Source organism: Echiichthys vipera (genome assembly GCF_963691815.1).
Source record: "Echiichthys vipera genome assembly, chromosome: 4".
Classification (NCBI taxonomy): domain Eukaryota; kingdom Metazoa; phylum Chordata; class Actinopteri; order Perciformes; family Trachinidae; genus Echiichthys; species Echiichthys vipera.
The window spans coordinates 35,124,556-35,151,111 of NC_139829.1; the positions used below are offsets into that span (position 1 = coordinate 35,124,556).

The 26,556-nt window shown below is 46.3% G+C and overlaps 1 protein-coding gene across 6 annotated transcripts; it reads right to left on the minus strand.

Moving 5' to 3' along the window:
- Positions 1-1,601: 1,601 nt before the first annotated feature.
- Positions 1,602-25,184, minus strand: LOC310946065 (far upstream element-binding protein 3-like). 6 transcript variants are annotated; one of them, XM_083912360.1, is made up of 18 exons: positions 25,044-25,184; positions 19,170-19,278; positions 18,186-18,219; positions 17,373-17,419; positions 14,666-14,737; positions 14,256-14,313; positions 13,796-13,958; positions 12,504-12,602; positions 11,241-11,342; positions 11,038-11,140; positions 10,320-10,420; positions 10,088-10,226; positions 7,868-8,028; positions 7,002-7,072; positions 6,787-6,872; positions 6,257-6,328; positions 6,008-6,102; positions 1,602-5,065 (listed from the first exon to the last, which is right to left on the minus strand). In XM_083912360.1, the coding sequence occupies exons 1-18, from the start codon at positions 25,134-25,136 to the stop codon at positions 5,057-5,059; spliced, it is 1,614 nt and encodes a 537-aa protein (XP_083768486.1). In that variant the 5' UTR covers positions 25,137-25,184; the 3' UTR covers positions 1,602-5,056. The 6 variants fall into 6 exon arrangements, with proteins under 6 accessions (XP_083768486.1, XP_083768485.1, XP_083768484.1 ...); XM_083912359.1 differs by having other exon boundaries at positions 17,373-17,422; XM_083912358.1 differs by having other exon boundaries at positions 11,038-11,155; positions 17,373-17,422.
- Between the last annotated feature and the right edge of the window lie 1,372 nt (positions 25,185-26,556).

Below are 26,556 nucleotides of genomic sequence, written 5' to 3' on the forward strand. Positions count from 1 at the left end.
TGACAGATGACATCACACCACTGTCAGACCATCTGGCTCTGGGAACATGAATAAATGATTAAACACACTTTTCATGTCAGCGTACACACACACACACACACACACACACACACACACACACACACACACACACACACACACACACACACACACACACACACACACACACACACACACACACACACACACACACACACACACACACACACACACACACACACACACACACACACACACACACACACACACACACACACACACACACACACACACACACACACACACACACACACACACACACACACACACACACACACACACACACACACACACACACACACACACACACACACACACACACACACACACACACACACACACACACACACACACACACACTTTATGAAATGTGACTTTTTGTAAACTCGAACTCTACATTTATTTATTTTAACTCTTAATAAAATCATTTTCACTTCATTGGAAGCAAAAGTGTGTGGAGTCGACCTTTAAAGATGGCCGCCCCGTAAAACAGCCGGTGTTTCTTTTATTTCTGTTTTTTCAGTGAGCGGTTTGTGAGAAGGTTAACGGGCGCCTGCGACGTGGTGAACGACCTCTCGTAGGTGCAGCCATCTTGTTTCCTCTTCTGTTTTTGGCAGTTTGCTACTTTTTTCCCCGACTCTGTAACTGAAACGCTAATAACTCGGGCGTGACGTCATCCCCAGCTCCGACCTTCACGGTAAACAGAACGCACCGACACATTTCCAGCTTCTGGGTAAGTCCCGCCCCTGGCACTGATTGGCTCGACCCTCCTGCAGATCGACTGCTTCTTCAAACCGCTGTTTCACGCCACAAACTCAAAGGTCCGAGTCCAGACGCAAAAACCGTCTGTTCACTTCTTCTAAAGTCGTTCACTTCGTCTCGTTAACGCAGAGTTCTCACATCTGTGTCTGTGGAGACGCGAACACGCCTCCATGTTGGTGACGTTAACGCTGCGTTCACTTGGAATCTGAAATCTGAACTTCACACTTCTGAGTCAGGACAGAAGTGGTACGTGTGTGTGTGTGTGTGTGTGTGTGTGTGTGTGTGTGGACTTAAGAGGGGAACATTTAGGGGACGGACCAGACGTAGAGGTGAATGTGTCAAATTTGCAAAAGAACAAACGTTAACCAGTGTCGACCATTTTGTCAGTGAACGAGACAAAATGGAGGCTCTGAAAGAACCGGCTGCAGTTCCGTCTGACGCCACAGAGAGCGCCAGAAATGCTCTACGATGTCACAGAGTCGGAGTTTGACTGTAATTTCACGCGATGCAGGAAAAGTAGAAAATCGTCTGTTTGGAGTTCCACAAGGTTCGATCCCGGGCCCACTGGCTTTGATGTTACCACATAAACAACACTATGCCGACGACTCCGGACGGTTTAATGATGAACATCGGCTGTGATTGATGACGCTGCTTCAGCTCAGTGACTTTAAAGAACGCAACACGACTCAGCGTCACGTCGTCCTCGAACCGACGTCGGTTAAAAAACCTTTAGGCTGGTTCCTGTGTGTGTGTGTGTGTGTGTGTGTGTGTGTCAGTGAGATGGATGGAAACACAGTCAGTCAGAAAGAATGAGCCTGTTTATTAGCCCTCATGTTAATCATCATCATCATCATCTTCCTCTTCCTCGGCCACCGACAGTCTCGTGGCTCGGGTTCATACACAACTCTATCGTCAATAGAATCTAATAGAAAAATCTGCAGGTTACAGTTAGGACGTGTGTCCGTTAGAAAAACAACAGAAACCAAGAAACCAAAAAGCTCCCGCGGGCCCTTCAGGACGAGGGCTCGGGACTAGGAAGATCTAAACCGGAGCGGGCGGGGGAGGGAGGTCCAGTCCTGGGACGTCGGGGGACCAGGTCCTGGTTTAGACCCAGTGTGGGTTCACTGAGCCGGGGGCTGGACACCGCGCCGCCGTCCGCTCCGGTGGTTTTAATCATTTGGGGGAACAAAGCCCCCTCACTACAGCTCTCCTCGTCTCGGAGCCGCCACGCCACGGAGCCGCGGGACCCAGAATCACAAACCCCGCCGGCTTTCTTTAAAAAACGTGGCGACGCCCGGACGGACGGAGACAGACAGACGAGAAGAAGAGAGAGAGACAGGAAGCCTAGCAGTCTTGAGAGAATAACACACACGCAGCTTCTCTGTGCGTGAAACACAACATGTGAATTAAACAATATCATTTTAACAGGATAACAAAGTACAGTTGCACCGGAGAGCACCGCCAGAGTGGAAATTTACACAAACCATATCATCGCATCGACAAACTCAAGATTCTAAACTGGATAAAGAGATTTAAATAGACCCCTGCGCAGGAGAACGCATTATTATCGTCGTCATTATTATTATCGTCACCATCGTCGTCGTCACACAAACACGAGCAGAACCACCAGATCTCCCTCCGCACAAGACAAAACTCTCTGTGGTCCGACACACGGCCGCGCTCGGCTAACGCACACAAACACACACCAGGCAGACGATGCTACGCTAACAAACGCACGGCTAAGACTGAAGGACGCCGCTACAGAAAAAGGTACAAACGCTCGGAGTTCACGGCGTTCGGGGTTTAACGAGCTAACGAGCTAACGGGGAGATCTAAAATCCTGTTGAACAGCAAAAAAATACTCTCATGTCAGTACACGTGTAAAAAACAGCTATGAAAACTTTTCTTCGAGAGGCGTAATCCAGCCTTAGCGCACACAGCTAACACACCCACGCACCGTTAAGCTAACACACACACACACACCATTAAGCTAACAGCTAACACACAAGTTCACAGAACAGTTTCACAAATACAGCATCAAGCTAACACACATTCAGCACCATCAAGCTACAACACGCGGTTTTGCTAGCGCAGGCTACATAGTTTAGCCAACCTGCTGCTAGCGCACAAGCTAACGAATATTCAGCTAATTCTTTTGTTTGCGTCATAACGGGAGAATCGGGGAGAATTTAGGAACGCCAACACAAAGATGTTGATCACTTAGTCATGAAGTTGTACCAGGCTAATGGATATGAAGCGTTTTAGCAGTTTGTTAGCGGGTAAAATTAGCTTCTTTTTAACAAGCAGAGGGGAATAAATTTGGTTTTCTTTGGAGGTTAATGCCAGTGAAGGTTTTATGGAACCATTTTGTCACGTCTGTATTTAAAAAACAAAACAAAACAGGAGCTAGCTGAAAGAAACTCAGAATCTCCGACTCATTAAACTAAGAGGCCGACTTTTCCCTCACTTGGCGATTCACAATGTTGTTGCGGCGCGTTTAGCTGATGCTCTGCTAACACACCACAGACAATTTGTAACGTGCATGTTCAGTAAAAAAAGCTAACTCTCACTGCTAAGCTAACCTGTCCATACGGCTAGCACACTAGCTAACGAACACTCAGCTAATGCTACTTTCGTGTCACAGTGAGAGAATCAGGGATAATGTGGAAACGCAGACACATTATTTAAAGATGTTGCTCACTTAGCTAGCCAGACTGTAGAAGAACGGATGTCAAGAGTAAATCAGAAGTTTTTTAATCGTCTTACGTTGTTCGGGCAGTTTGTTAGCAGGTGGAGCTAGCTTCTTTTTAACTGGCGGACTGGATTAAATTCGGGTTTATTGGGTTGGATTTAAATGTTAATGAGGCATTTTGTCACTTTATATTCTTTTGAAATCAAAACGGGAGCTAGCTGTAAGAAATTCAGGGTATTTCCGATTAAAACGGGGAGGCCGATGTGAACGTTTTATTTTTCTCACTTGGCTTTTTACGATATGTCGTGAGTGCGGCAGAGTAAGTGCACGTTTAGCTGATAGCTTCACATCCAGAGTTAAATTCAGCTAACGGCGTACAGCTAACGGCGTACAGCTAACGGTGTAGAGCTAACGGCGTACAGTTAACGGCGTATAGCTAACGGCGTACAGCTAACGGCGTACAGCTAACGCAAGTTCACACAACATCTTTCACTAAAAGACATCTTTCCGATAACATTCAGAGAATAAAACGACCACATTCATTCAGCGAACACACAGTTGAGGTAACATCTTTATGCTAACGAACATCGTTACTTAAGCTAACTTGCGTGTCTAGCCAACACGCTAGTTTAGCTGACACATGCTAATAGAATCCATAACTTCATTGTTCAGCTCCTGAAGCTTCTTTTACAAACAAATCGGCAAAAGTAGAAACGCAGAACTAAGTCACAACAACAATAATAAAGTTTCACTTTGTAAGAAAATAGTCTTTTCTCCCCTTTTTGTAATGAAAGTCGGGGAAACACGGCGTCGGCTCGAGACGACACAAACTGCTCGACCACAGAGAGATCTGGCTTTAGACAACGCAATAGAAATCCTCATTTATTCATCATTACATCATGAAACTAAAGAGTCACGTTAGAGAAACAGGAATAAGAACCAAAGGAAACAGACGCGGCGTCGCTGCGCCTCCAAGATGGCGACCGAACAGTAAAATTAGAGCGAGCACAAACGACCCAGCGAGCAAATTTAGTACAAAACACTTTTGTTTCTGACGGTAAAACATTAAATTTTCATTTTCTTCTATTGAAATATTTCTATGCCAAAAAAAAGTCAACACACACACAATCTGACGCATGCTTTAAAACATCATCAACAAAACAATAATAATAATAATAATATCTGATTTCCTGCTCAAGACTGCTACGCCGCACGCCGGGGTCGGACTGGGAAATAAAACTAGACAAAATATAGATTATACTGGATTTTTTTGTTCAAAGCCACACGGATACATCTTTAAGTTCAAGTTTGATAAAAAATAAAACAAAAAGAAAAACCAGGTCTACGCGGCGGCGAGACCCGAGGCTAGTCCCAAAAAATCTGCCCGACAAAATATCGACTTTGTATGGTTAAAAAACAGAAAGAAAAGAGTTCGTGATTTTTCAGTTAATCCTTAGTTTTTCTCTACAAAAGGAAGGAGGAAGCGGCAGAGCGTTGCTAGGAAACCCCGATTCGGTTGCCGTCGACGACCATCCGAGGCCTTCACCGGCGAGGGAGGAGCCTCTAGTGATCCTAAAGAGACAGGAAATGACATCATTGGGTGTGTGTTCACATGTAGTCGAGAGGTTGGTGTTTAAAAATCCTCCCTGACGTCGTCCACTGATATTAAACCAGTGGACTGAGCGTGTTCCTGTAAGCAGTGGCGTGTGAGCGGCAACGTGTCGCTCGGGGTCAGAGCGTTGTGAGCACCGACTGTAACGACTCAGAGAAAAAGACTTTAGTTCTGTTTTTGTTTCAACAAAGAAACAAAACGACTCAACATCAAAACATCTGACACGACAAGTTGCTTTCATGTTTTCCTGCTAAAGGAAGCTAACGCTAGCTTCTGTCCTGATGCTCAAGGAAGCTAACGCTAGCTTCTGTCCTGATGCTCAAGGAAGCTAACGCTAGCTTCTGTCCTGATGCTTAGGGGAGCTAACGCTAGCTTCTGTCCTGATGCTTAGGGGAGCTAACGCTAGCTTCTGTCCTGATGCTCAAGGAAGCTAACGCTAGCTTCTGTCCTAATGTTAAATTAAACTAATGCTAGCTTATTCCCCATGTTAAGATAAATCAATCCCCATAGACCTCCGTGTTAAAACGGCCGCCTGTTAAAATGGCTGCCCTGTTAAAATGGCTGCCCTGTTATAATGGGCGCCCTGTTATAATAGCCGCCTGTTAAAATGGCCTCCATGTTAAAATGGCCGCCTGTTAAAACGGCCTTTGTGTTAAAATGGCCGCCTGTTAAAATGGCCGCCTGTTAATATGGCCGCCTGTCAAAATGGCCGCCTGTTAAAACGGCCGCCCTGTTAAAACGGCCGCCCTGTTAAAACGGCCGCCCTGTTAAAGTGGCCGCCTGTCAAAATGGCCGCCTGTTAATATGGCCGCCCTGTTAATATGGCCGCCCTGTTAAAATGGCCGCCCTGTTAAAATGGCCGCCTGTCAAAATGGCCGCCTGTCAAAATGGCCGCCTGTTACCTGTATCTGGGCGGTGTTCCACAGGTAGGGCTGCTGTCTGTAGTATTCTGCTAATGCAGTGTAGTCTGGCACCGAACTCTGCTGAGACGACTGACCTGCAGAGACACAGGACAGGGGGACAGGGGGACATGAGGACACGAGGACATGAAGACATGAGGACACGAGGACGTGAGGACATGACTGATAGACACACACACACAGACAGACAGACACACAGACAGACAGACAGACAGACACACACACACATACTCTGTTTCTTGTAGTAGTCCTCCCAGGCCTTACTGTAGTCTGTCATCAAGCTCTGGGGCTGGCTCTGCTGACCTGCACACAAACACACACACGTCAACAACTCTGACACACACACACACAAGTCAACAACTCTAACACACACACACGTCAACAACTCTAACACACACACACACACACACACGTCAACAACTCTGACACACACACACACACGTCAACAACTCTAACACACACACACAAACAAACACACACACACGTCAACAACTCTGACACACAAACACACACATCAACAACTCTGACACACACACAAGTCAACAACTCTGACACACACACACTTTCTACCAACTCTGTTCTGGTCACTTTTATCTCATAAACTGTTTTGATGTGAAATGTTTGCAGGTGTGTAAAGGTGTTCAGAGTGTGTGTGTGTGTGTGTGTGTGTGTGTGTGTGTGTGTGCGCCTGTGTGTGTGTGTGTGTGTGTGTGTGTGTGTGTGTGTGTGTGTGTGTGTGTGTGTGTGAGAGAGAGGAGTACCAGGGTCTTGTTGTCCAGGGTTCTGCCAGCTGGTCTGGTAGGTGTTTCCCCAAACGCCGGTCAGGAAGGTCTGACCGCTGCCACAGCTGCACACACACACACACACACACCGGACACACACACACACACACGCACGTTACACTTCATATGACGTAATGAACTCTTAACGAGGTAAATGAGTCGGCAGAACGTTACAGAGTGAGGCGGGTTCTTACTTCTGGTGAGCAGCGGGGCCCTGGGTGAACGGGCTGAAGCCGAACCCTCCGTTACTCATGATTCCTGAGCCCTGGAGAGGAGGAGACAGAGAGGGACACAGTCCACCTTAAATCATCCCAGCATTAACACGTTCCACCTTAAATCATCATTACATCAACACATTCCACCTTAAATCATCCCAGCATTAATGCATTCCATCTTAAATCATCATCACATCAACGCATTCCACCTTAAATCATCATCACATCAACACATTCCACCTTAAATCATCATCACATCAACACATTCCACCTTAAATCATCATCACATCAACACATCAACACATTCCACCTTAAATCATCCCTACATTAACACATTCCACCTTAAATGATCCCCACATTAAAACAGTCCACCTTAAATCATCCCCACATCAACACATTCCACCTTAAATCCTCATTGAAGTTAACACATTCCACCTTTAATCATTCCTCACATTTACAAATTCCACCTTAAATCCGCCTATTCTCCCTTAAATCAATCCTCACGTGAACACATTCCACCTTAAACCCTCCCATTCCACCTTAAACCCTCCCATTCCACCTTAAACCTTCCCATTCCACCTTAAACCCCCTTCACATGAACCAGTTCCACCTTAAGCCCTCCCATTCCACCTTAAATCAATCCTCACATAAACACATTCCGCCTTAAACCCTCCCAGTCCACCTTAACCCCTCCCAGTCCACCTTAAGCCCTCCCAGTCCACCTTAAGCCCTCCCAGTCCACCTTAAGCCCTCCCCGTCCATCTTAAACCCTCCCAGTCCACCTTAACCCCCCCCCAGCCCCCCTTAAACCCCCCCAGTCCACCTTAAGCGCTCCCTGCAGTTACCCCGATCTTGTCGTCGATGAGCTGCCGGGCCAGGTCCATCTGCTGGGCCGTGCCTCTGATGGTGAAGACCCGGGTGTTGGGGTCGGTGGAGGGGGGCGGGTTCCTCTGCAGCTCCACGTGAGCCCCAGACTGCTGGTTGATACTCTTGATGGTTTCCCCTCCTGCACGCAACCACACTTAAGTTAGCTAAAGCAGCTAATATTTATGCTAACACAGATTTAAGTTAGCTAAAATAGCTAATGTTTATGCTAACACAGATTTAAGTTAGCTAAAATAGCTAATATTTATGCTAACACAGATTTAAGTTAGCTAAAGCAGCTAATATTTATGCTAACACAGATTTAAGTTAGCTAAAACAGCTAATATTTATGCTAACACAGATTTAAGTTAGCTAAAGTAGCTAATATTTATGCTAACCCAGATTTAAGTTAGCTAAAATAGCTAATATTTATGCTAACCCAGACTTAAGTTAGCTAAAATAGCTAATGTTTATGCTAACACAGATTTAAGTTAGCTAAAGTAGCTAATATTTATGCTAACCCAGATTTAAGTTAGCTAAAATAGCTAATATTTAAGTTAACCCAGACTTAAGTTAGCTAAAATAGCTAATATTTATGCTAATCCAGATTTAAGTTAGCTAAAATAGCTAATATCTATGCTAACCCAGGTTTAAGTTAGCTAAAATAGCTAATATTTAGGTTAGCTACTATGTAAATGAGCTCAGGGCTTAGATTAGCATTGGCTTTAAATGAGTTAATCCTCGGGTTTAGATTAGCATAAGGTTTGCGTACGGATTTGGGTTAGCAAAAATATTTAGCCTAGCCAAAGTGAAGATTAGCCTGAGCCCTGAGCTAACGAACTAAACTAAACAACCAAAATTATAGCTGATATTCAGGATCACAAAATATGTTAGCTCAGGTTTTAAGTTAGCTAAGGGTTTAGGTTAGCTAACATAGCTAATATTAATGTAAGCACTGGTTTTATGTTAGCTAATAATGAGTTATTATTTAAGTTCTGCAGCTATTTTGCACAGACAACGCTGAACATGCTGCAGCTAACGTTAGCACAGACAACACTGAACATGCTGCAGCTAACGTTAGCACAGACAACACTGAACATGCTGCAGCTAACGTTAGCACAGACAACGCTGAACATGCAGCAGCTAACGTTAGCACAGACAACGCTGAACATGCTGTTACGTTAGCTCCTCTCTCTCCCTCTCCCCTTCTCTCCTCCTCCTCCCTCTCTCCCCCCTCTCTCTCCTGCCCTCTCTCCTCCTCTCCTCCCCCCCCCCCCTCTCTCTCCTCCCCCCCCCCCCCCCCCCCCCCTCTCTCTCTCCCCCCCCCCTTTCTGACCCTAATGGAAACATTAATGGAGCTTTTATGAGGTGAAAGAAAGAAAGCGAGTGAATAAATCTACATTTTCCTTTTTCTTCCTTTAAATCTCTGAAACACTTTTAAATCATTTCACTGATGACACCAATGACACCGTCGCCCTGTGGCACAGTTTAAACCTGACACCAAACCACTTTATTACTTTATTATTATTATTAATAATAATAATAATATTAATAATGAGCTGGTTCACAGACACATGAATCCTCTTTTTATCTTTCTCTGAGTTAATAATCATTTATTTGTCCGTTAAATGTGTTTACGTTGGATTTCACTTAAATTATTACAATATTAAACTGTATATACACACACACACACACACATATATATACATACATGTGTGTGTGTGTGTGTGTGTGTGTGTGTGTGTGTATTTTGTTTTTGCACCGTTTTAAAAAGGTGCTTAAATAATAAAGAGATGATTTTTATTTTAACGTCACTTTCACGTCTTAATGATTCTGTTTAAACTGAATCTGATGCAATTTCATCTGAATTCATCTGGTGAAAGGTTGTGAACAGGCGTCTGTGTGTGTGTGTGTGTGTGTGTGTGTGTGTGTGTGTGTGTGTGTGTCTGTGTTCAATAGAAAGTCCTGACAATAGAGCACCAGACACACACACACACACTCACAGAGGCCATATGGTGTCTAAACATCAGGTACTTGACATTTCTTTTCCTGCCGCTTTTATTTTGAAAGCTGCTGCTCGACCCTCTTGACACACACACACACACGTGCACGCACGCACGCACGCACGCACGCACGCACGCACGCACGCACGCACGCACACAACCTTGCAGTGCACACAGGACGGATGGCGGTGCTCCTACCTTTGCCGATGACCAGGCCGCACTTGTCGGCGGGGATGGTGTAGGTCACTTCCTGCAGCGGCCCGGGAGAACCCATGGTCCAGTCCCCACGACCTCTGACCCTGGCGCCCCGCAGGGCCGAGCCAAAACCGTCACGCTCCTGCAAAACACGCCGACACACACCGTGAGGACCACTGGGTACGTGTGTGTGTGTGTCTGTGTCTGTCTGTGTGTGTGTGTGTGTGTGTGTTACCTGTGCGGTCTGAATGAGCTCATTGATGAGGTGGACTGCATGCTGACAGCGGTCTGGCTGACCCATCACCATGGCAACACGCTCCGGACTGATGCCATCATCTGGAGGACAGAGACGGGTTTAATCTGGATCGTACCATCACACACAGACGGGTTTAATCTGGATCGTACCATCACACACAGACGGGTTTAATCTGGATCGTACCATCACAAACAGACGGGTTTAATCTGGATCGTACCATCACACACAGACGGGTTTAATCTGGATCGTACCATCACACACAGACGGGTTTAATCTGGATCAAACCATCACACACAGACGGGTTTAATCTGGATCATACCATCACACACAAACGGGTTTAATCTGGATCGTACCATCACACACAGACGGGTTTAATCTGGATCGTACCATCACACACAGACAGGTTTAATCTGGATCGTACCATCACACACAGACAGGTTTAATCTGGATCATACCATCACTCACAGACGGGTTTAATCTGGATCGTACCATCACAAACAGGTTTAATCTGGATTAACTGGTGTAAACAGACGGGTTTAATCTGGATTAACCGGTGTAAACAGACCGGTTTAATCTGGATTAACTGGTGTAAACAGACCAGTCTAATCTGGATTACCTGGTGTAAACAGACCGGTCTAATCTGGATTAACTGGTGTAAACAGACCGGTCTAATCTGGATTAACTGGTGTAAACGCACCTGCTTTGAACTGGATCCGGACTCCGGCATCGTTCTGGATCTTCTTGATCATCTCGCCGTTGCGTCCGATCACGATGCCGACGGCGAACCTGGGGACTGGGACCTGCAGAGACACGGACTAAACATGAATGTGCCTTTTAAACGGGGTTCAAACGCACGGCCACCCAATGCTCTCAGCGTGCGTGTGTGTGTGCGCCGCCTACGTCCAGGCTGCTTCCTCCCAGACGGGCGCTGAAGTCGTTCCGTCCCGATCTGAAGTCTCCGTCCTTCTCCCGGATCACCTCCAGCACCAGCTCCCTCGCCGCCTGCAGGAGACACGAGGGCGGGTCAGAGCACGCCGCGTCAGAGCACGCGGGCGTCAGAGCACGCCGACGTCAGAGCACGGCGACGTCAGAGCACGCCGCGTCAGAGCATGCCAACGTCAGAGCACGCCGCGTCAGAGCACGCCAACGTCAGAGCACGCCAACGTCAGAGCACGCCGCGTCAGAGCACGCCAACGTCAGAGCACGCCAACGTCAGAGCACGCCAACGTCAGAGCACGCCAACGTCAGAGCACGCCAACGTCAGAGCACGCCAACATCAGAGCACGCCAACGTCAGAGCACGCCAACGTCAGAGCACGCCAACGTCAGAGCACGCCAACGTCAGAGCACGCCAAACAGTTGCGGCGTGGGATTTAAGGCGGACCATACAATTTAAGGCCGCACGTACGACACAGAACAGTTGGAGTTTGATTTAAGGGTACGACTGAACGCCAGTCGTCTCTCTCTGTGGTTTTCAGTCTCGCGTGTTCAGATCGAGGTCGACCGCGGTCGTACGGAGCACAGGCGTGGGGTCGACCGCGGCCGTACGGAGCACAGGCGTGGGGTCGACCGCGGTCGTTCGGAGCACAGGCGTGGGGTCGACCGCGGTTGTACGGAGCACAGGCGTGGGGTCGACCGCGGTCGTACGGAGCACAGGCGTGGGGTCGACCGCGGTCGTACGGAGCACAGGCGTGGGGTCGACCGCGGCCGTACGGAGCACAGGCGTGTGGTCGATCGCGGTCGTACGGAGCACAGGCGTGTGGTCGATCGCGGTCGTACGGAGCACAGGCGTGGGGTCGACCCCGGTCGTACGGAGCACAGGCGTGGGGTCGACCGCAGTCGTACGGAGCACAGGCGTGGGGTCGAGCGCGGTCGTACGGAGCACAGGCGTGGGGTCGACCGCGGTCGTACGGAGCACAGGCGTGGGGTCGACCGCGGCCGTACGGAGCACAGGCGTGTGGTCGATCGCGGTCGTACGGAGCACAGGCGTGTGGTCGATCGCGGTCGTACGGAGCACAGGCGTGGGGTCGACCCCGGTCGTACGGAGCACAGGCGTGGGGTCGACCGCAGTAGTACGGAGCACAGGCGTGGGGTCGAGCGCGGTCGTACGGAGCACAGGCGTGGGGTCGACCGCGGTCGTACGGAGCACAGGCGTGGGGTCTACCTGCACTTTGTACGGGTCTCCAGAGATGCGCAGAGGTTTGTCTGCTCCCGTCGGCATCGGCCCGTCCTGGATCATCATCATCTTCACTCCTGCTCGCTCCTGACGACACAACAACAACAACAACATCATCATCATCACCATCATCATCATCATCATCATCACCATCACCATCATCACCATCATCACCATCATCATCATCATCATCATCACCATCATCATCATCATCATCATCACCATCATCATCATCATCACCATCATCATCATCATCATCATCATCATCATCATCATCACCATCATCATCATCATCATCATCATCATCATCATCATCATCATCACCATCATCATCAGGGTTTACGTACAGAAACAAACGCTGCAGCAGTCCGGCTGTGAAGACGGGATGGAACACCCTTTCAAAATAAGATTTACGGTCGCAGCAGTTTTTAAAAACATCATAAATGTCGTTTGACTCTTTCTTCTGGATGAAAAAGAGTCTAAGAGCGCCCTCCCACTGTGCGTGCGTCACAGGTTAGAGCGCCCTCCCACTGTGCGTGCGTCCCGTGCCCCGTGCTTTAGGGTCCTTGTCCCCCCCTCCAGGCCCGTTTGTACTCACACTACCTGGGCCTCGGAGAATGCTTCTTGCTGCCTATACGTCATCACGCCGTAACACGTCACACGCACTGATGACGTCATGGCGATGCGTGGCTTTGTTTCCAGATCTTTCCGTAGACCTCGGAGTTTTTGTGCGTCTTGTCGACTGTTTTTGAATCTTTTCATCGACCAAATCTGCAGTAAACACTCCACCTCCGCATCACACCAACGTGAACCTTTCACCGCCATTGTTTGAAATGTCCACGCATGGTCCCTCCTTCTTTTTTCTACGTCCCAACAGGCGCACAGGAAATGACCTCAGAGCCGCCGTAGGCCTCGTGCTCGTACACGTGCGCACGCTCGTGCTCGTACACGTGCAAACGTGCTTTACTAAAGCCCACCTCTCCCAAACGGGCCGTGGACGGCAAGCGTGCCGCTCCTAGACGTGGTACGGTTGCACTCACACTGGTCAAAGGAACCAGACTTTAGCCGTGACACGTGCTGGGGCACGGGACGGAGGCACAGTGGGAGGGCGCCCTAACTGACCAAAGAGCTGATCCTGATTGTTCACGTGTTCAGACGTTGTTGTTTCTTTTGTTTTAACGGAGCGTTTGGACCCGGACGTCTTATTTTGAAAGGGTGTGGTTCAGATTGGACAGACGTTCCTGGTTCTCGTGGCGTGGACGTGATGAAGGTCACTCTACCTGCAGCTGTTTGATGGTGTCTCCTCCTCGGCCGATCACCAGCCCCACCTTACTGGCCGGGATCAGCATCTCCTGCACGGAGGCTCCGCCCTCACCGTCGCCGTGGAAACCCGGTCCGTTTCTACAGCGGTCCACAATCTGAACCAGCAGACGCTTCGCCTGCCTGGACACACACACACACACACACACACACACACACACACACACACACACACACACACACACACACACACACACACACACACACACACACACACACACACACACACACACACACACACACACACACACACACACACACACACACACACACACACACACACACACACACACACACACACACACACACACACACACACACACACACACACACACACACACACACACACACACACACAGGTGAGCAGGTGACGTCATCAGAGGAAGTGACATCATCAGAGGAGGATGTTCAGAGACTCACTCGATGCTCTCCGGAGTTCCAGTCAGGGAACATGGCCGCTCCATCAGACCGCCACTGTCTGAACACACACACACACACACACACACACACACACACACACACACACACACACACACACACACACACACACACACACACACACACACACACACACACACACACACACACAGTCACACACACACACACACAGTCACACACACACACAGTCACACGCGCATTAACCTCAGTGAAGTCACATTAATGTACTTTTTATTTAATTTCACAATAAACTCCACGTCTCTTGAGGTCAAAGGTCAATGGACCTCTAGGCGCTCTAGGACGTTCCTGGTTCTCACGGTGTGAACACGATAAAAACGTCTCTCATAAACGGCGCTCTAGGACGGGAATGGAAGAACAGTTGACGGACTCACCTGCAGCGATCTGGATCTTGCAGCCTGATTCCAGCTGGATCCTTGTGATCTGTTCGCCTCCTCTGCCGATAACTGCAGGACGAGAGGAGAGAAAGGTTACGGCGGTGGGACGCGTCAACGTTTCATTATCCTCAAGGTAAAGGAGAAAGGTTCTAGATCAGGTGGAAGGTTCTAGATAAAGTAGAAGGTTCTGGATCAGGAGAAAGTTCTAGCTCTAGAGAAAAAGGGGTTCTGGCTGGAGGTGAACATTTAAGGTTAGGTAAAATGTTCTAGTTCAGGTCAGGGAGCTAGGTTGGGTTTACAAGTTCTAGATAAAGTAGAAGGTTCTGGATCAGATGGACGGGTTTGTGGTCTCGTCAAAAGTTCTACCTATGGTTAACAATCTAGGTTTGTTTTGAATGTTCAAGGTTTGTTTAAAGGTTCTAGATAAAGCAGAAGGTTCTGGATCAGATGAAAAGGGGTTCTAGCTCAGGGTGAACAGTTAAGGTTAGGTAAAATGTTCTAGTTCAGGTCAGGTCAGGAGAGGTTTTAGGTTTGTTTACAAGTTCTAGATAAAGTAGAAGGTTCTGGATCAGATGGAAGGGTTTATGGTTTGGTGAAAAGTTCTACCTTTGGTTAACAATCTAGGTTTGTTTTGAATGTTTGAGGTTAATTTAAAGGTTCTAGATAAAATAGGAGGTTCTGGATTAGGGTAAAAGTTCTAGCTCTAGAGAAAGGGGGTCTAGCTCGAGCTTCTACAGAACCTTCTACTTAATCCAGAACTTGTAAACAAACCTTGAATCTTTGAACAAACCTGGAACATTCAAAACTAAAGTAGAGTGAGCAGTTCAGGAACAGGCGAAAAGGTTCTACGTCAGGTTCTAGATCAGGTGGAAGGGTTTATGGTTGGGTCAAAAGTTCTACCTTTGGTTAACAATCTAGGTTTCAAATGGTCAAGGTTTGTTTAAAGTTTCTAGATAAAGTAGGAGGTTCTAGATAAGGGTCAAAGCTCTAGCTCTAGAGAAAAAGAAAAGGGGTTCTAACTCAGGGTAAACATTAAAGGTTAGGTAAAATGTTCTTGTTCAGGTCAAGGAGCTAGGGTGGGTTCAGTTCTAGATAGTTCTAGATAAAGTAGAAGGTTCTGGATCAGATGGAAGGGTTTATGGTTGGGTGAAAAGTTCTACCTTTGGTTAACAATCTAGGTTTGTTTTGAATTGTTGAGGTTGATTTAAAGGTTCTAGATAAAATAGGAGGTTCTGGATTGGGGTAAAAGTTCTAGCTCTAGAGAAAAGGGGGTCTAGCTCGAGCTACACGACCTTCTACAGAACCTTCTACTTTATCTAGAACTTGTAAACAAACCTCAAACATTCAAAACTAAAGTAGAGTGTGCAGTTCAGGAACAGGTGAAAAGGTTCTACGTCAGGTTCTAGATTAGGTGGAAGAGTTTATGGTCTCGTCAAAAGTTCTACCTTTGGTTAACAATCTAGGTTTGTTTCAAATGTTCAAGGTTAATTTAAAGGTTCTAGATAACATAGGAGGTTCTAGATCAGAGTAGAAGTTCTAGCTCTAGAGAAAAGGGGGTCTAGCTCGAGGTACACAGCCTTCTACAGAACCTTCTACTTTATCCAGAACTTGTAAACAAACCTTGAATCTTTAAACAAACCTCAAACATTCAAAACTAAAGTAGAGTGTGCAGTTCAGGAACAGGCTAAAAGGTTCTACGTCAGGTTCTAGATTAGGTGGAAGGGTTTATGGTCGGGTCAAAGCTCTAGCTCTAGAGAAAACGGGGTTCTAGCTCAGATGGACGGGTTCATAGTTGGGTGAAAAGTTCTACCTATGGTTAACAATCTGGGTTTGTTTCTAATGTTCAAGGTTAATTTAAAGGTTCTAGATAAAGCAGAAGGTTCTAGATAAGGGTCAAAGCTCTAGCTCTAGAGAAAAAGAAAAGGGTGTCTAGCTCAAGGTAAACATTAAAGGTTAGGTAAAATGTTCTGGTTCAGGTCAAGGAGCTAGGTTGGGTTCAGTTCTAGATAGTTCTAGATAAAGTAGAAGGTTCTGGATTAGGTGGAACAGTTTATGGTCTCGTCAAAAGTTCTACCTTTGGTTAACAATCTAGGTTTGTTTTGAATGTTTGAGGTTAATTTAAAGGTTCTAGATAAAATAGGAGGTTCTAGATTAGGGTAAAAGTTCAAGCTCTAGAGAAAACAGGGTTCTAGCTCAAGGTAAACATTTAAGGTTAGGTAAAATGTTCTAGTTCAGGTCAAGGAAATGGTTCAAGGTTCCAGATAAAAAGCTGTCGAAAGGTTCTAGTTCAGGAACAGGCGAAAAGGTTCTACGTCAGGTTCTAGATTAGGTAGAAGGGTTTATGATCGGGTCAAAAGTTCTACCTATGGTTAACAATCTACGTTCGTTTCAAATGTTCAAGGTTAGTTTAAAGGTTCTAGATAAAATAGGAGGTTCTGGCTCAGGGTAAACATTTAAGGTTAGGTAAAATGTTCTGGTTCAGGTGAAGGAAAAGACTCAAGGTTTGTTCTAGTTCCAGATAAAGAGCTGTCCAAAGGTGAGCACTCGTTCTACGTCAGGTTCTAGATCAGATGCATCAGAGTTGACACAAAAAGGGATGAAAAGGGACGATCAGCTGCTCGGTGAGACTGAAATCTGATTGGACGACGGAGCCTTCAGACACCTGTGAGGCAGGAAGCACGGAGAGGTCGGAGGTCATACTCACTGAAGCCGACCATCCTGTCGGGGACCTTGTAATCCTCTGTGATTACCCTGCTGCAAGACACAGACACAAGCACACATCAGCATCCCGCTCACGCAGTGTGACTGTGTGTGTGTGTGTGTCTCTGTGTGTGTGTGTGTGTGCGTGTGTGTGTGTGTGTGTGTGCGTGAGTGTGAGTGTGTGTGTGTGTGTGACTGAGTGTGTGTGTGTGTGTGTGCGTGAGTGTGAGTGTGTGTGTGTGTGACTGTGTGTGACTGAGTGTGTGTGTGTGTGTGTGAGTGTGTGCGTGACTGTCACTGTGTGAGTGTGTGTGTGTGTGTGTGTGTGTGTGTGTGTGTGTGTGAGAGTGACTGACTGAGTGTGTGTGTGTGTGTGTGTGACTGACTGAGGGTGTGTGTGTGTGACTGACTGTGTGTGTGTGTGTGTGACTGACTGTGTGTGTGTGGCTGAGTGTGAGTGTGTGTGTGTGTGTGTGTGACTGACTGTGTGTGTGTGCGTGTGTGACTGACTGTGTGTGTGTGTGTGTGAGACTGAGTGTGTGTGTGTGTGTGCGTGTGTGTGTGACTGAGTGTGTGAGTGTGTGTGCGTGACTGACTGACTGTGTGTGTGTGTGTGTGTGTGTGTGTGACTGAGTGTGTGTGTGTGTGTGTGTGTGTCAATAAGTGATTATGCTGATGCCGACTGTAGGAGGACGGATCTATAAACACTTATCCAGTGTTAGACACGACACCAGCGGCTGACGTCTATTTGCAAACAAGAATATGAAGCTGAGCTCTTGTGATTATGTGGGGGATCGATCTGTGCTGCAGGTCGTACCTCTGGTGCCCCATGGCCGCTAGCTGGTTCCCTACTGAGAGAGAGAGAGAGACGCACATTAGACAAGAACACATTTATGTTCTCCAGCGTTAGTGACCTGATGGAGCCGGACGGGTTCCTTCAGCCCGTCTCTGCAGCTCCAGGTCCGTCAGTTCCACTGAAAACAACCTTTTATAAAAACACACAAACACGGTTTCATGTTCAGAAGAAAGGCTCCTGAACTCAACAGCTGCTCACTGTCGTTTAGAGCTCAGGTTAAAGGTTCTAGAGAAGAACAAATGTTCTAACGCTTCAACCAATTGGCAAGGTTCTAGTTCAGGTCCTAGGTTCTGGTTATATGGTTGTGGATATTACAGCAGGGGATAAAGGTCTTAGGCTAACTGTTTATGTTCTAGTTCGGACTACGGGCTTTTGTTCAGGTTCAGGGTTCTAGCTCACATAAGCCGTCCAAAGGTTCTAGTACAGGAACAGGTGAACTGCTCACCGGAGGAACATATTAGACATGAAAGCATTTAGCTCAGGTTAAAGGTTCTAGATCAGAACAAATGTTCTAACTCAAGTGAAAACATTCACACTTGGGTCCGTGTGTTGGTAAGGTTAAAAAGGTTCCAGGTGAGCTGAAGGGGTTCATGTCCATTTAAGAGGTTCTCCAGATCAGGTGAGAAGGTTCTAGCTCAGATTAAAGGTTCTTGCTCAGGTTAAATATACCTGGTTTGATAATCGCTCGAGCTAAAGCTCAAGGTTCTACCTCAGTGGAAAACGTTCTAGCTCAGCTGGATGAGTTTGGGGTAATGGAGAAAGTTCTCGAGATCAGGTGAATGTTTGTGCTCTGGTCACAGATTCCTGGTCAGGTGAAAAAGTTCTAGTAAAGGTGAGAAAATGGCGATTGAAGATGTTGGTGACCATCTGGACGGGTTTAGGTTCGGTTCGATTCACACTGAATAAAACCATATTCTCCTAAAGTGTGACCCCGGTGCTGCTCACCTCCGTCCTCCCCGGGGCGTTTCTGGCCGGGGTAGTAGAGCGAGGGCTCCACGCCTCCTGAGGAGCTGTTGAGGTGAGACATGGCCTCTCCGCCCATCTTACCCACCATCTGACAGACACACACAGAAACACCGTCAGACGCTAGAACAGGGAACCAACCACAGCGTTAGCATGAACGACACAATCAGAGGGGGAGCCGTGACGCTCGGGACTCTGGGTAGTGTAGTCCCTGACCTCTTAAACAAGGCTGGTGTCGGTCTACAGCTGATTTCAACACATTATTATGGAAAATATCCAGAATATCAACGTCACTGTGAACATTTTTCAGTACATTTCCAGATATTTTCCATGGTAAGTTTAACTTGGGCATATTTACCCTTTTATGTTTATTAGAGTTTGAAACTTTCCACGAGAATAAACGAGAAATTAACAGGAATTAACGGGACATCTTAGGGCGATTCATGCGCACACGTACCACATTAAGGATTTAACAACAGAGACTTCAGGTCCGTTTGTAAGAGATTAAAGGAACAAATACGTTTGATTAATGAGATTCAAGTTTAAAAGCACAAACTAAACTAAAACAGCTAAATTACAGATGTTTGCGTACAAAACGTTTACATTTATGTCACAACAGAACGCAGGAAAGCCACTGGTCGAAGTGTAACAACTTAAAATTCATACATTCAACAGAAGGCAGCGATTAGCACGCACACCTGATTACCAGGTAGGCTGATCAATGGTAACTGGACTTGTTCTTATAAAGCGTCTTTCTAGTCTTCTGAGGACTCACGGAGCTTTCACTGTGTTTGTCACATTCACACTGATGCAGTGGACGTCTACAGACCATTCACACACACACACACACACACACCCATGTGCAGCACGAGGAGCAATTCAGGGTTCAGTGTCTTGCCCAAGGACACTCCGACATGTGGACCGGGGGAGCTGGGGATCGAACCGCCAATCTCTCGAATGGAGGACGACCCACTCTTCTACTAAGCCACAGTCGCCCCTGATCAGACTGAGCTGTAAAGAGGCGTGCTAACTGATTAGCCACGGTTGCGTAACTACAAGCTACAGGCTAACGTTACGCTAACAGCTAACCGCATCATTAGCCTCTGTCGGCTAGTTAGCTCGGCCGTGCTGCAGGACTGCTAAGGAGGCACTGAGGCCCGGGGCGAGGCTGTGAGACCGGCGCCGACGGTCAAAGTCCAGTTCTGATGTTCTCCGGCCGTTCAGTCGTGACGTCACGCCCTTTCAAAGTACTACTTCCTGTTGCCTCGTGTGTGTGAACACATCGTCTTTAAAGTGTCGCTGAAGAAGGAAGTGATCGTAAAGGTTCACAGGTTGGTGTTTGTCCTGTTCGACCGAGTGTTTGAGCAGGAAGTATTATTTTGAAAGGGTGTCAGGTCAGAACTATGGCGCAAAACACAGATATAGACCGATACAGATAAAAACACAGATATAGACCGATACAGATAAAAACACAGATATAGACCGATGCAGATAAAAACACAGATATAGGCCGATACAGGCGCACCTAAAAACACAGATATAGACCGATACAGATGCACCTAAAAACACAGATATAGACCGATACAGATGCACCTAAAAACACAGATATAGACCGATACAGATGCACCTAAAAACACAGATATAGACCGATACAGATGTACCTAAAAACACAGATATAGACCGATACAGATGCACCTAAAAACACAGATATAGGCCGATACAGATAAAAACACAGATATAGACCGATACAGATGCACCTAAAAACACAGATATAGACCGATACAGATGCACCTAAAAACACAGATATAGACCGATACAGATAAAAACACAGATATAGACCGATACAGACGCACCTAAAAACACAGATATAGACCGATACAGACGCACCTAAACACACAGATATAGACCGATACAGATGCACCTAAAAACACAGATATAGACCGATACAGATAAAAACACAGATATAGACCGATACAGACGCACCTAAAAACACAGATATAGACCGATACAGATGCACCTAAAAACACAGATATAGACCGATACAGGTGCACCTAAAAACACAGATATAGACCGATACAGACGCACCTAAAAACACAGATATAGACCGATACAGATGCACCTAAAAACACAGATATAGACCGATACAGGTGCACCTAAAAACACAGATATAGACCGATACAGACGCACCTAAAAACACAGAGATATAGACCGATACAGATAAAAACACAGATATAGACCGATACAGATGCACCTAAAAACACAGATATAGACCGATACAGACGCACCTAAAAACACAGATATAGACCGATACAGATGCACCTAAAAACACAGATATAGACCGATACAGACGCACCTAAAAACACAGATATAGACAGATACAGATGCACCTAAAAACACAGATATAGACTGATACAGACGCACCTAAAACACAGATATAGACCGATACAGACGCACTTAAAAACACAGATATAGACCGATACAGACGCACCTAAAACACAGATATAGACCGATACAGATATAGACCGATACAGATGCACCTAAAAACACAGATAGACCGATACAGATATAGACCGATACAGATAAAAACACAGATATAGACCGATACAGACGCACCTAAAAACACAGATATAGACCGATACAGATGCACCTAAAAACACAGATATCAGCTGATAATATCGGTGCTGGTGCCTCGTATGAGTCCCTGTACTCTGAAAACATCTGAGTCATTTCTTTCCTGGTGTTTTTGGAGCAGGAAGTAGTATTTTGAAAGGGTGTCAGGTCAGATTTTAAGTGTAATTCCAGGTGTAAAATCCTCCTCCAGGGTCTGTGTCTTCACTTTAATCCTCAGTAACCATGGAGACAGTTTTTATTAAGGTGGAAATCCAGGAGAGATGCTAACAGCCGGACGTGGCTAACAGTGGTTAGCTCGGGGCAGCACGGTGAAGGCATTCAAAGGTCTTTTAACAACAACAACAACAATAATAATAATAATAATAATAACACCTACATGCACAGCTGGGTCAGTGTGTCCCAGTGCAGCGTGTTTATTTATCGTTTTTGGTTGTTTTGTAGTATATTGTATGAACCGTATTTTCCGCACTATAAGGAGCAGGGAACGTCAACACAACAGTCAGGGGGGGTCGTCTTGTTGCTTCCATTGACTGGTTCATGTTAAACTCTCTGGCTGCTGCTCTGTTCCCGTGTTCTGCTGCGTGACTAATGGCCTTGAGTGTAAACTCTGCGTCGTAAGCGTGTCTCTTAACAGGAGCCATTTTGGGCTCTTTACACAAACACACACATGGAAATGAAACGGCACGCTTCACACAGTCGTATATCTCAACATGCACCGCGCGTTACTTCTTCTACGGGGGAAATAGAGTCGGCGGCTGCTCACCGTAGTTGGAGACCTGTTGTGGCTCAATATTGGTCCATATATAAGGAGCACCGGGTTATAAGGAGCACTGTCGGCTTTTGAGACATGTGAAGGTTTTTAGGTGCAATTTATAGTGCGGAGAATACGGTAGATATTGTACCCTAACCCTAACCCTAATATGTTGTTTGTGTAGCTGGAGTTTGCAGTAAAAATAATTCCCCCTGGGATTATTAAAGTGTTCCTGATTGGACGTTTAGTTCTAGTGTTAAATATTCTTTAGAAACAATCCTTCATTGGTCTTTGTAAGGGTGGATTTGATCAGCACATCAGTTGGAAACGGTCTCAAAACGGCAGAATTATCGCTTCTCACGGTCATTTATGGCCCAGAAACGTTTGTTATTGTGAGGTTAGTGGTTTAAAAAAGACCCCGAGCTAACCACTGTTAGCCACGTCCGGCTGTTAGCATCTCTCCTGGATTTCTACCTTAATAAAAACTGTCTCCATGGTTACTGATGATTAAAGTGCAGACACAGACTCTGGAGGAGGAGTTTACACCTGAATTTCATTTTTAATAAAGTGTATGTAAATAATGACGGGGAGCGTGCGCAGACGAGAAACCCGAGAAAGATGTTTCCATGAGGAAGAATCAGGAACTGAAGGCGTTCTCTGGGTCTGTGAACCGGGGGACGCTGTTTCCATGGTGACAGAGGGACCAGAGTCGGACCTGAACCTGAATACGAACCGGGTTAAACTTCAGGGAAACGTTTAGGCTCCGTTCTCTAACTCGACCCAATCACATTCTCCTCTGGGAGCCGCCATCTTGTCAGACTTTGACTCCGCCTCATTTCCTCCGACCAAAAAAGGGCATGTATGTGACGCTGGGGGGGAGGGAGATACGTCCGTGTGTGTGACGTTTACAAAATTAGCCACATTAGCTCCAGCGCCCGGGAGCTAGGCTAACAGCACAGGTTAGCAGCTAAAGGGAGCTAGGCTAACAGCACAGGTTAGCAGCTAAAGGCCGTGGGAGTCCCGTGTCTCTGGAGCAGATTCCAGCGGCTCCACATTAGCATTAGCCACGTTAGCTCCAGCGGCTCCAGGAGTGAAGAGCAGCAGCGTTTCTGATTTACACTGATGTTCAACACAGTCCCACGCTCACAGACTGGAAAACACCCACAATCCTCCGCTGCTCCACATTAGCATTAGCATCTACTGTCTGTGTCAGAGAGCAGGCTGGATTCAAGGCGATTTAATTAGCATAACAGAGCTAACGCTAATACGGTGTGTTCCTCAACCATCTTGTCACTATGGAAACACCACCACAGGAATGAACAGTCCAGGTCCAGATGACGGAGTTAGCATGCTAATGATGCTAATCCTGACAGCTAGCCTCCGAGGAGAAGTGAGGGCCACTCGAGAGGCCACGCCCCTAATTATTCATAAACAGGTTTAATGATGCTGTGTAAACGGCTGTTTAACATGAAACCTGCCCCTAGTGGACACTCAGAGAACTGACGCTGACCCAGCTTCCTGATTGGACCACACAGGAAGTCTCTCTCTCTGTGGGCGGGGCTTGGTTTTTCACAGTGTTTTGGAGCAGGAAGTAGTATTTTGAAAGGGTGTGAGGTCACACAGATGGTTGTTGGCTTTAAATCTGATTTAAAGCAGATAATAAAGTCCTTTACGGCAGGAAGTTTATCCCCTAGGCGGCACAATCAGGAGGTTACACGTTAGGAAAACCATAATAATAATAATAATAATAATAATAATAATATTAATAATAGAGATGAGACACCTGCGTGCACAGGTGTCCCAGTGTCCCCGGTGTGTCCCCGGTGTGTCCCCGGGCAGCAGACACGCCTCCGCCCGCCCGGGCTCACTGTATATGGCCGTGAGGCGGTTGCATAACGCAGCCTAGTTTCTAACCAACTTACAGTAAACAGCAGCCTATAAGGGAGGGGGGGAGGAGGGGAGTCCGGGTCCAGGTCTGGACTCCTCCACAGCGGATCACATGAACCCTGCATGTCCCTGCTGGGGGGTCGGGGGTGGGGGGGCACAGACGGGCAGGGTTCATGCGTTCACACAGTCCAACAGGTTCCCTCTCCCTCAGTGACACGTGTGGACAAACTTCTGTCTCCCCCCTCCTCCTCACCCCTCCTCACCCCCTGCCCCCCCTCCCCCGGTGCTGACAGCTCCACAAACTTCCCCCTTTAAAGTACAAACTCTGGACTAACTCGGCCCCGGGCGGGGAGAGTCCGGACCCGGACCGCAAAACAAGTCCAACTCCCAACTGCTGCCCGAGCTAGCTCAGTTAGCATGCCCCTGTGTGTGTGTGTGTGTGTGTGTGTGTGTGTGTGTGTGTGTGTGTGTGTGAAGTTAGGAGTTAGCAGCAGACACACAAACACGGCTCAATCCGAATAAAAGTGCTTTAGTTCGGTCGGAGCGGGCCGCGGCGGGTGTGTGCGGAGCCCCGGGGGGGTTGTTACCTGGCGGGCCCTCTGGAGAACGTCGGCCAGGCCGTCAGACTTGAGCCCGGGCTGGTTCATGGAGGCCTGTCCCTGCACCAGCTCCGCCATCATAGCGACACTAGCTGTTAGCTTTAGCTTTAGCTTCGGCCGCTAGCGGGATTAGCTCGCGCTGTGCTAACTGCTGTCGTCACAGAGCGGTTAGAGCGCGAGACGGCTCACTCCGAGCGCGAGCCCGCGGACCGGAGAGGAAGGAGGCGCACGAGACATTTACAATAATAATAAATAAATAAATAAATAATAATTAATAAATAAATAATTTTAATGATAATAAAGAGGAAGGAAAAGCACGAGACATGAACACATGTAATAATAACAATAATAATAATAAATAAATAATAATTAATAAATAAATAATATTCATAATAACAAAGAGGAAGAAAGCCCACGAGACATTTACACATGATAATAAATAATTATGAATAATAATAATAATAATAATAATAATAAAGATGGAGAAGCACGAGACATGTACAAATAATAATAAATAAATAAATAATAATAATAATAATAATAAAGAGGAAGGAGGCACACGAGACATGTACAAATAAAATTAATTAATTGAAATTAATAATAATAATTCATAAATAAATAATAATAATAATAATTAAGATGAAGGAGACGCGCAAGACGTACAAATAATAATAAATAAATAATAAAAAAATAAATATTAATAACAATAAAGAGGAAGGAGACGCATGAGACAATTTTTTTATTTGTACATAATTAAAATGAATAATAATAATAATAATAACAACAAAGAAGGAGACACACGAGACATGTACAAATAATAAATAATAATAAATAATAATAACAGTAATAATAATGACGATGATAATCCAAATAATAACCATATTCACAATAGCATATTATTATAATAATAATAACAGCATTGACAACAACTTAATAATATTAATAACAATAATGTTAGTAATAAAAACAATATTATTATTTATTATAACAATAATCACACTAATTATATTAATAATTATAGCGATTAAATTACTGCAGTTAAAACATGAGATGATTTTATTTATTTATTGTCAATAAGTAAAAAGACCAAAAATATCCCTGATAAAAACAGTAAAATGACCTCCTGTGTGTGTTTTAAAGTGAAACCCCGGTTTGTGTATTTCCCGCAGAGTGAGACTTCCGCTCTCAGAGGATCTGTGACGCTGCTCAGCTGTTGGCAGCGCGAGGCTCCGTTTCCGCTTCCGCGTTCAGTCACGTGCTCAGCAGCTCCACAGGTGGAGAGGAGACAACTTTAGAAGAAGGAGAAGAAGAAGAAGAAGAAGAAGAAGAAGAAGAAGAAGAAGAGTGCGCTCCGATCAGCTGATCACCACCCTCTGTGACGTCACCGTGGTGTCTCAGTGACCTCTGACCTTTGACCTTTGACCTTTGACCCTTGTGTGATTCAAGTTTGGATTCATATAATAAATGAGATGTTTTGCATCTGTTTTTAGTAATTTTGCAT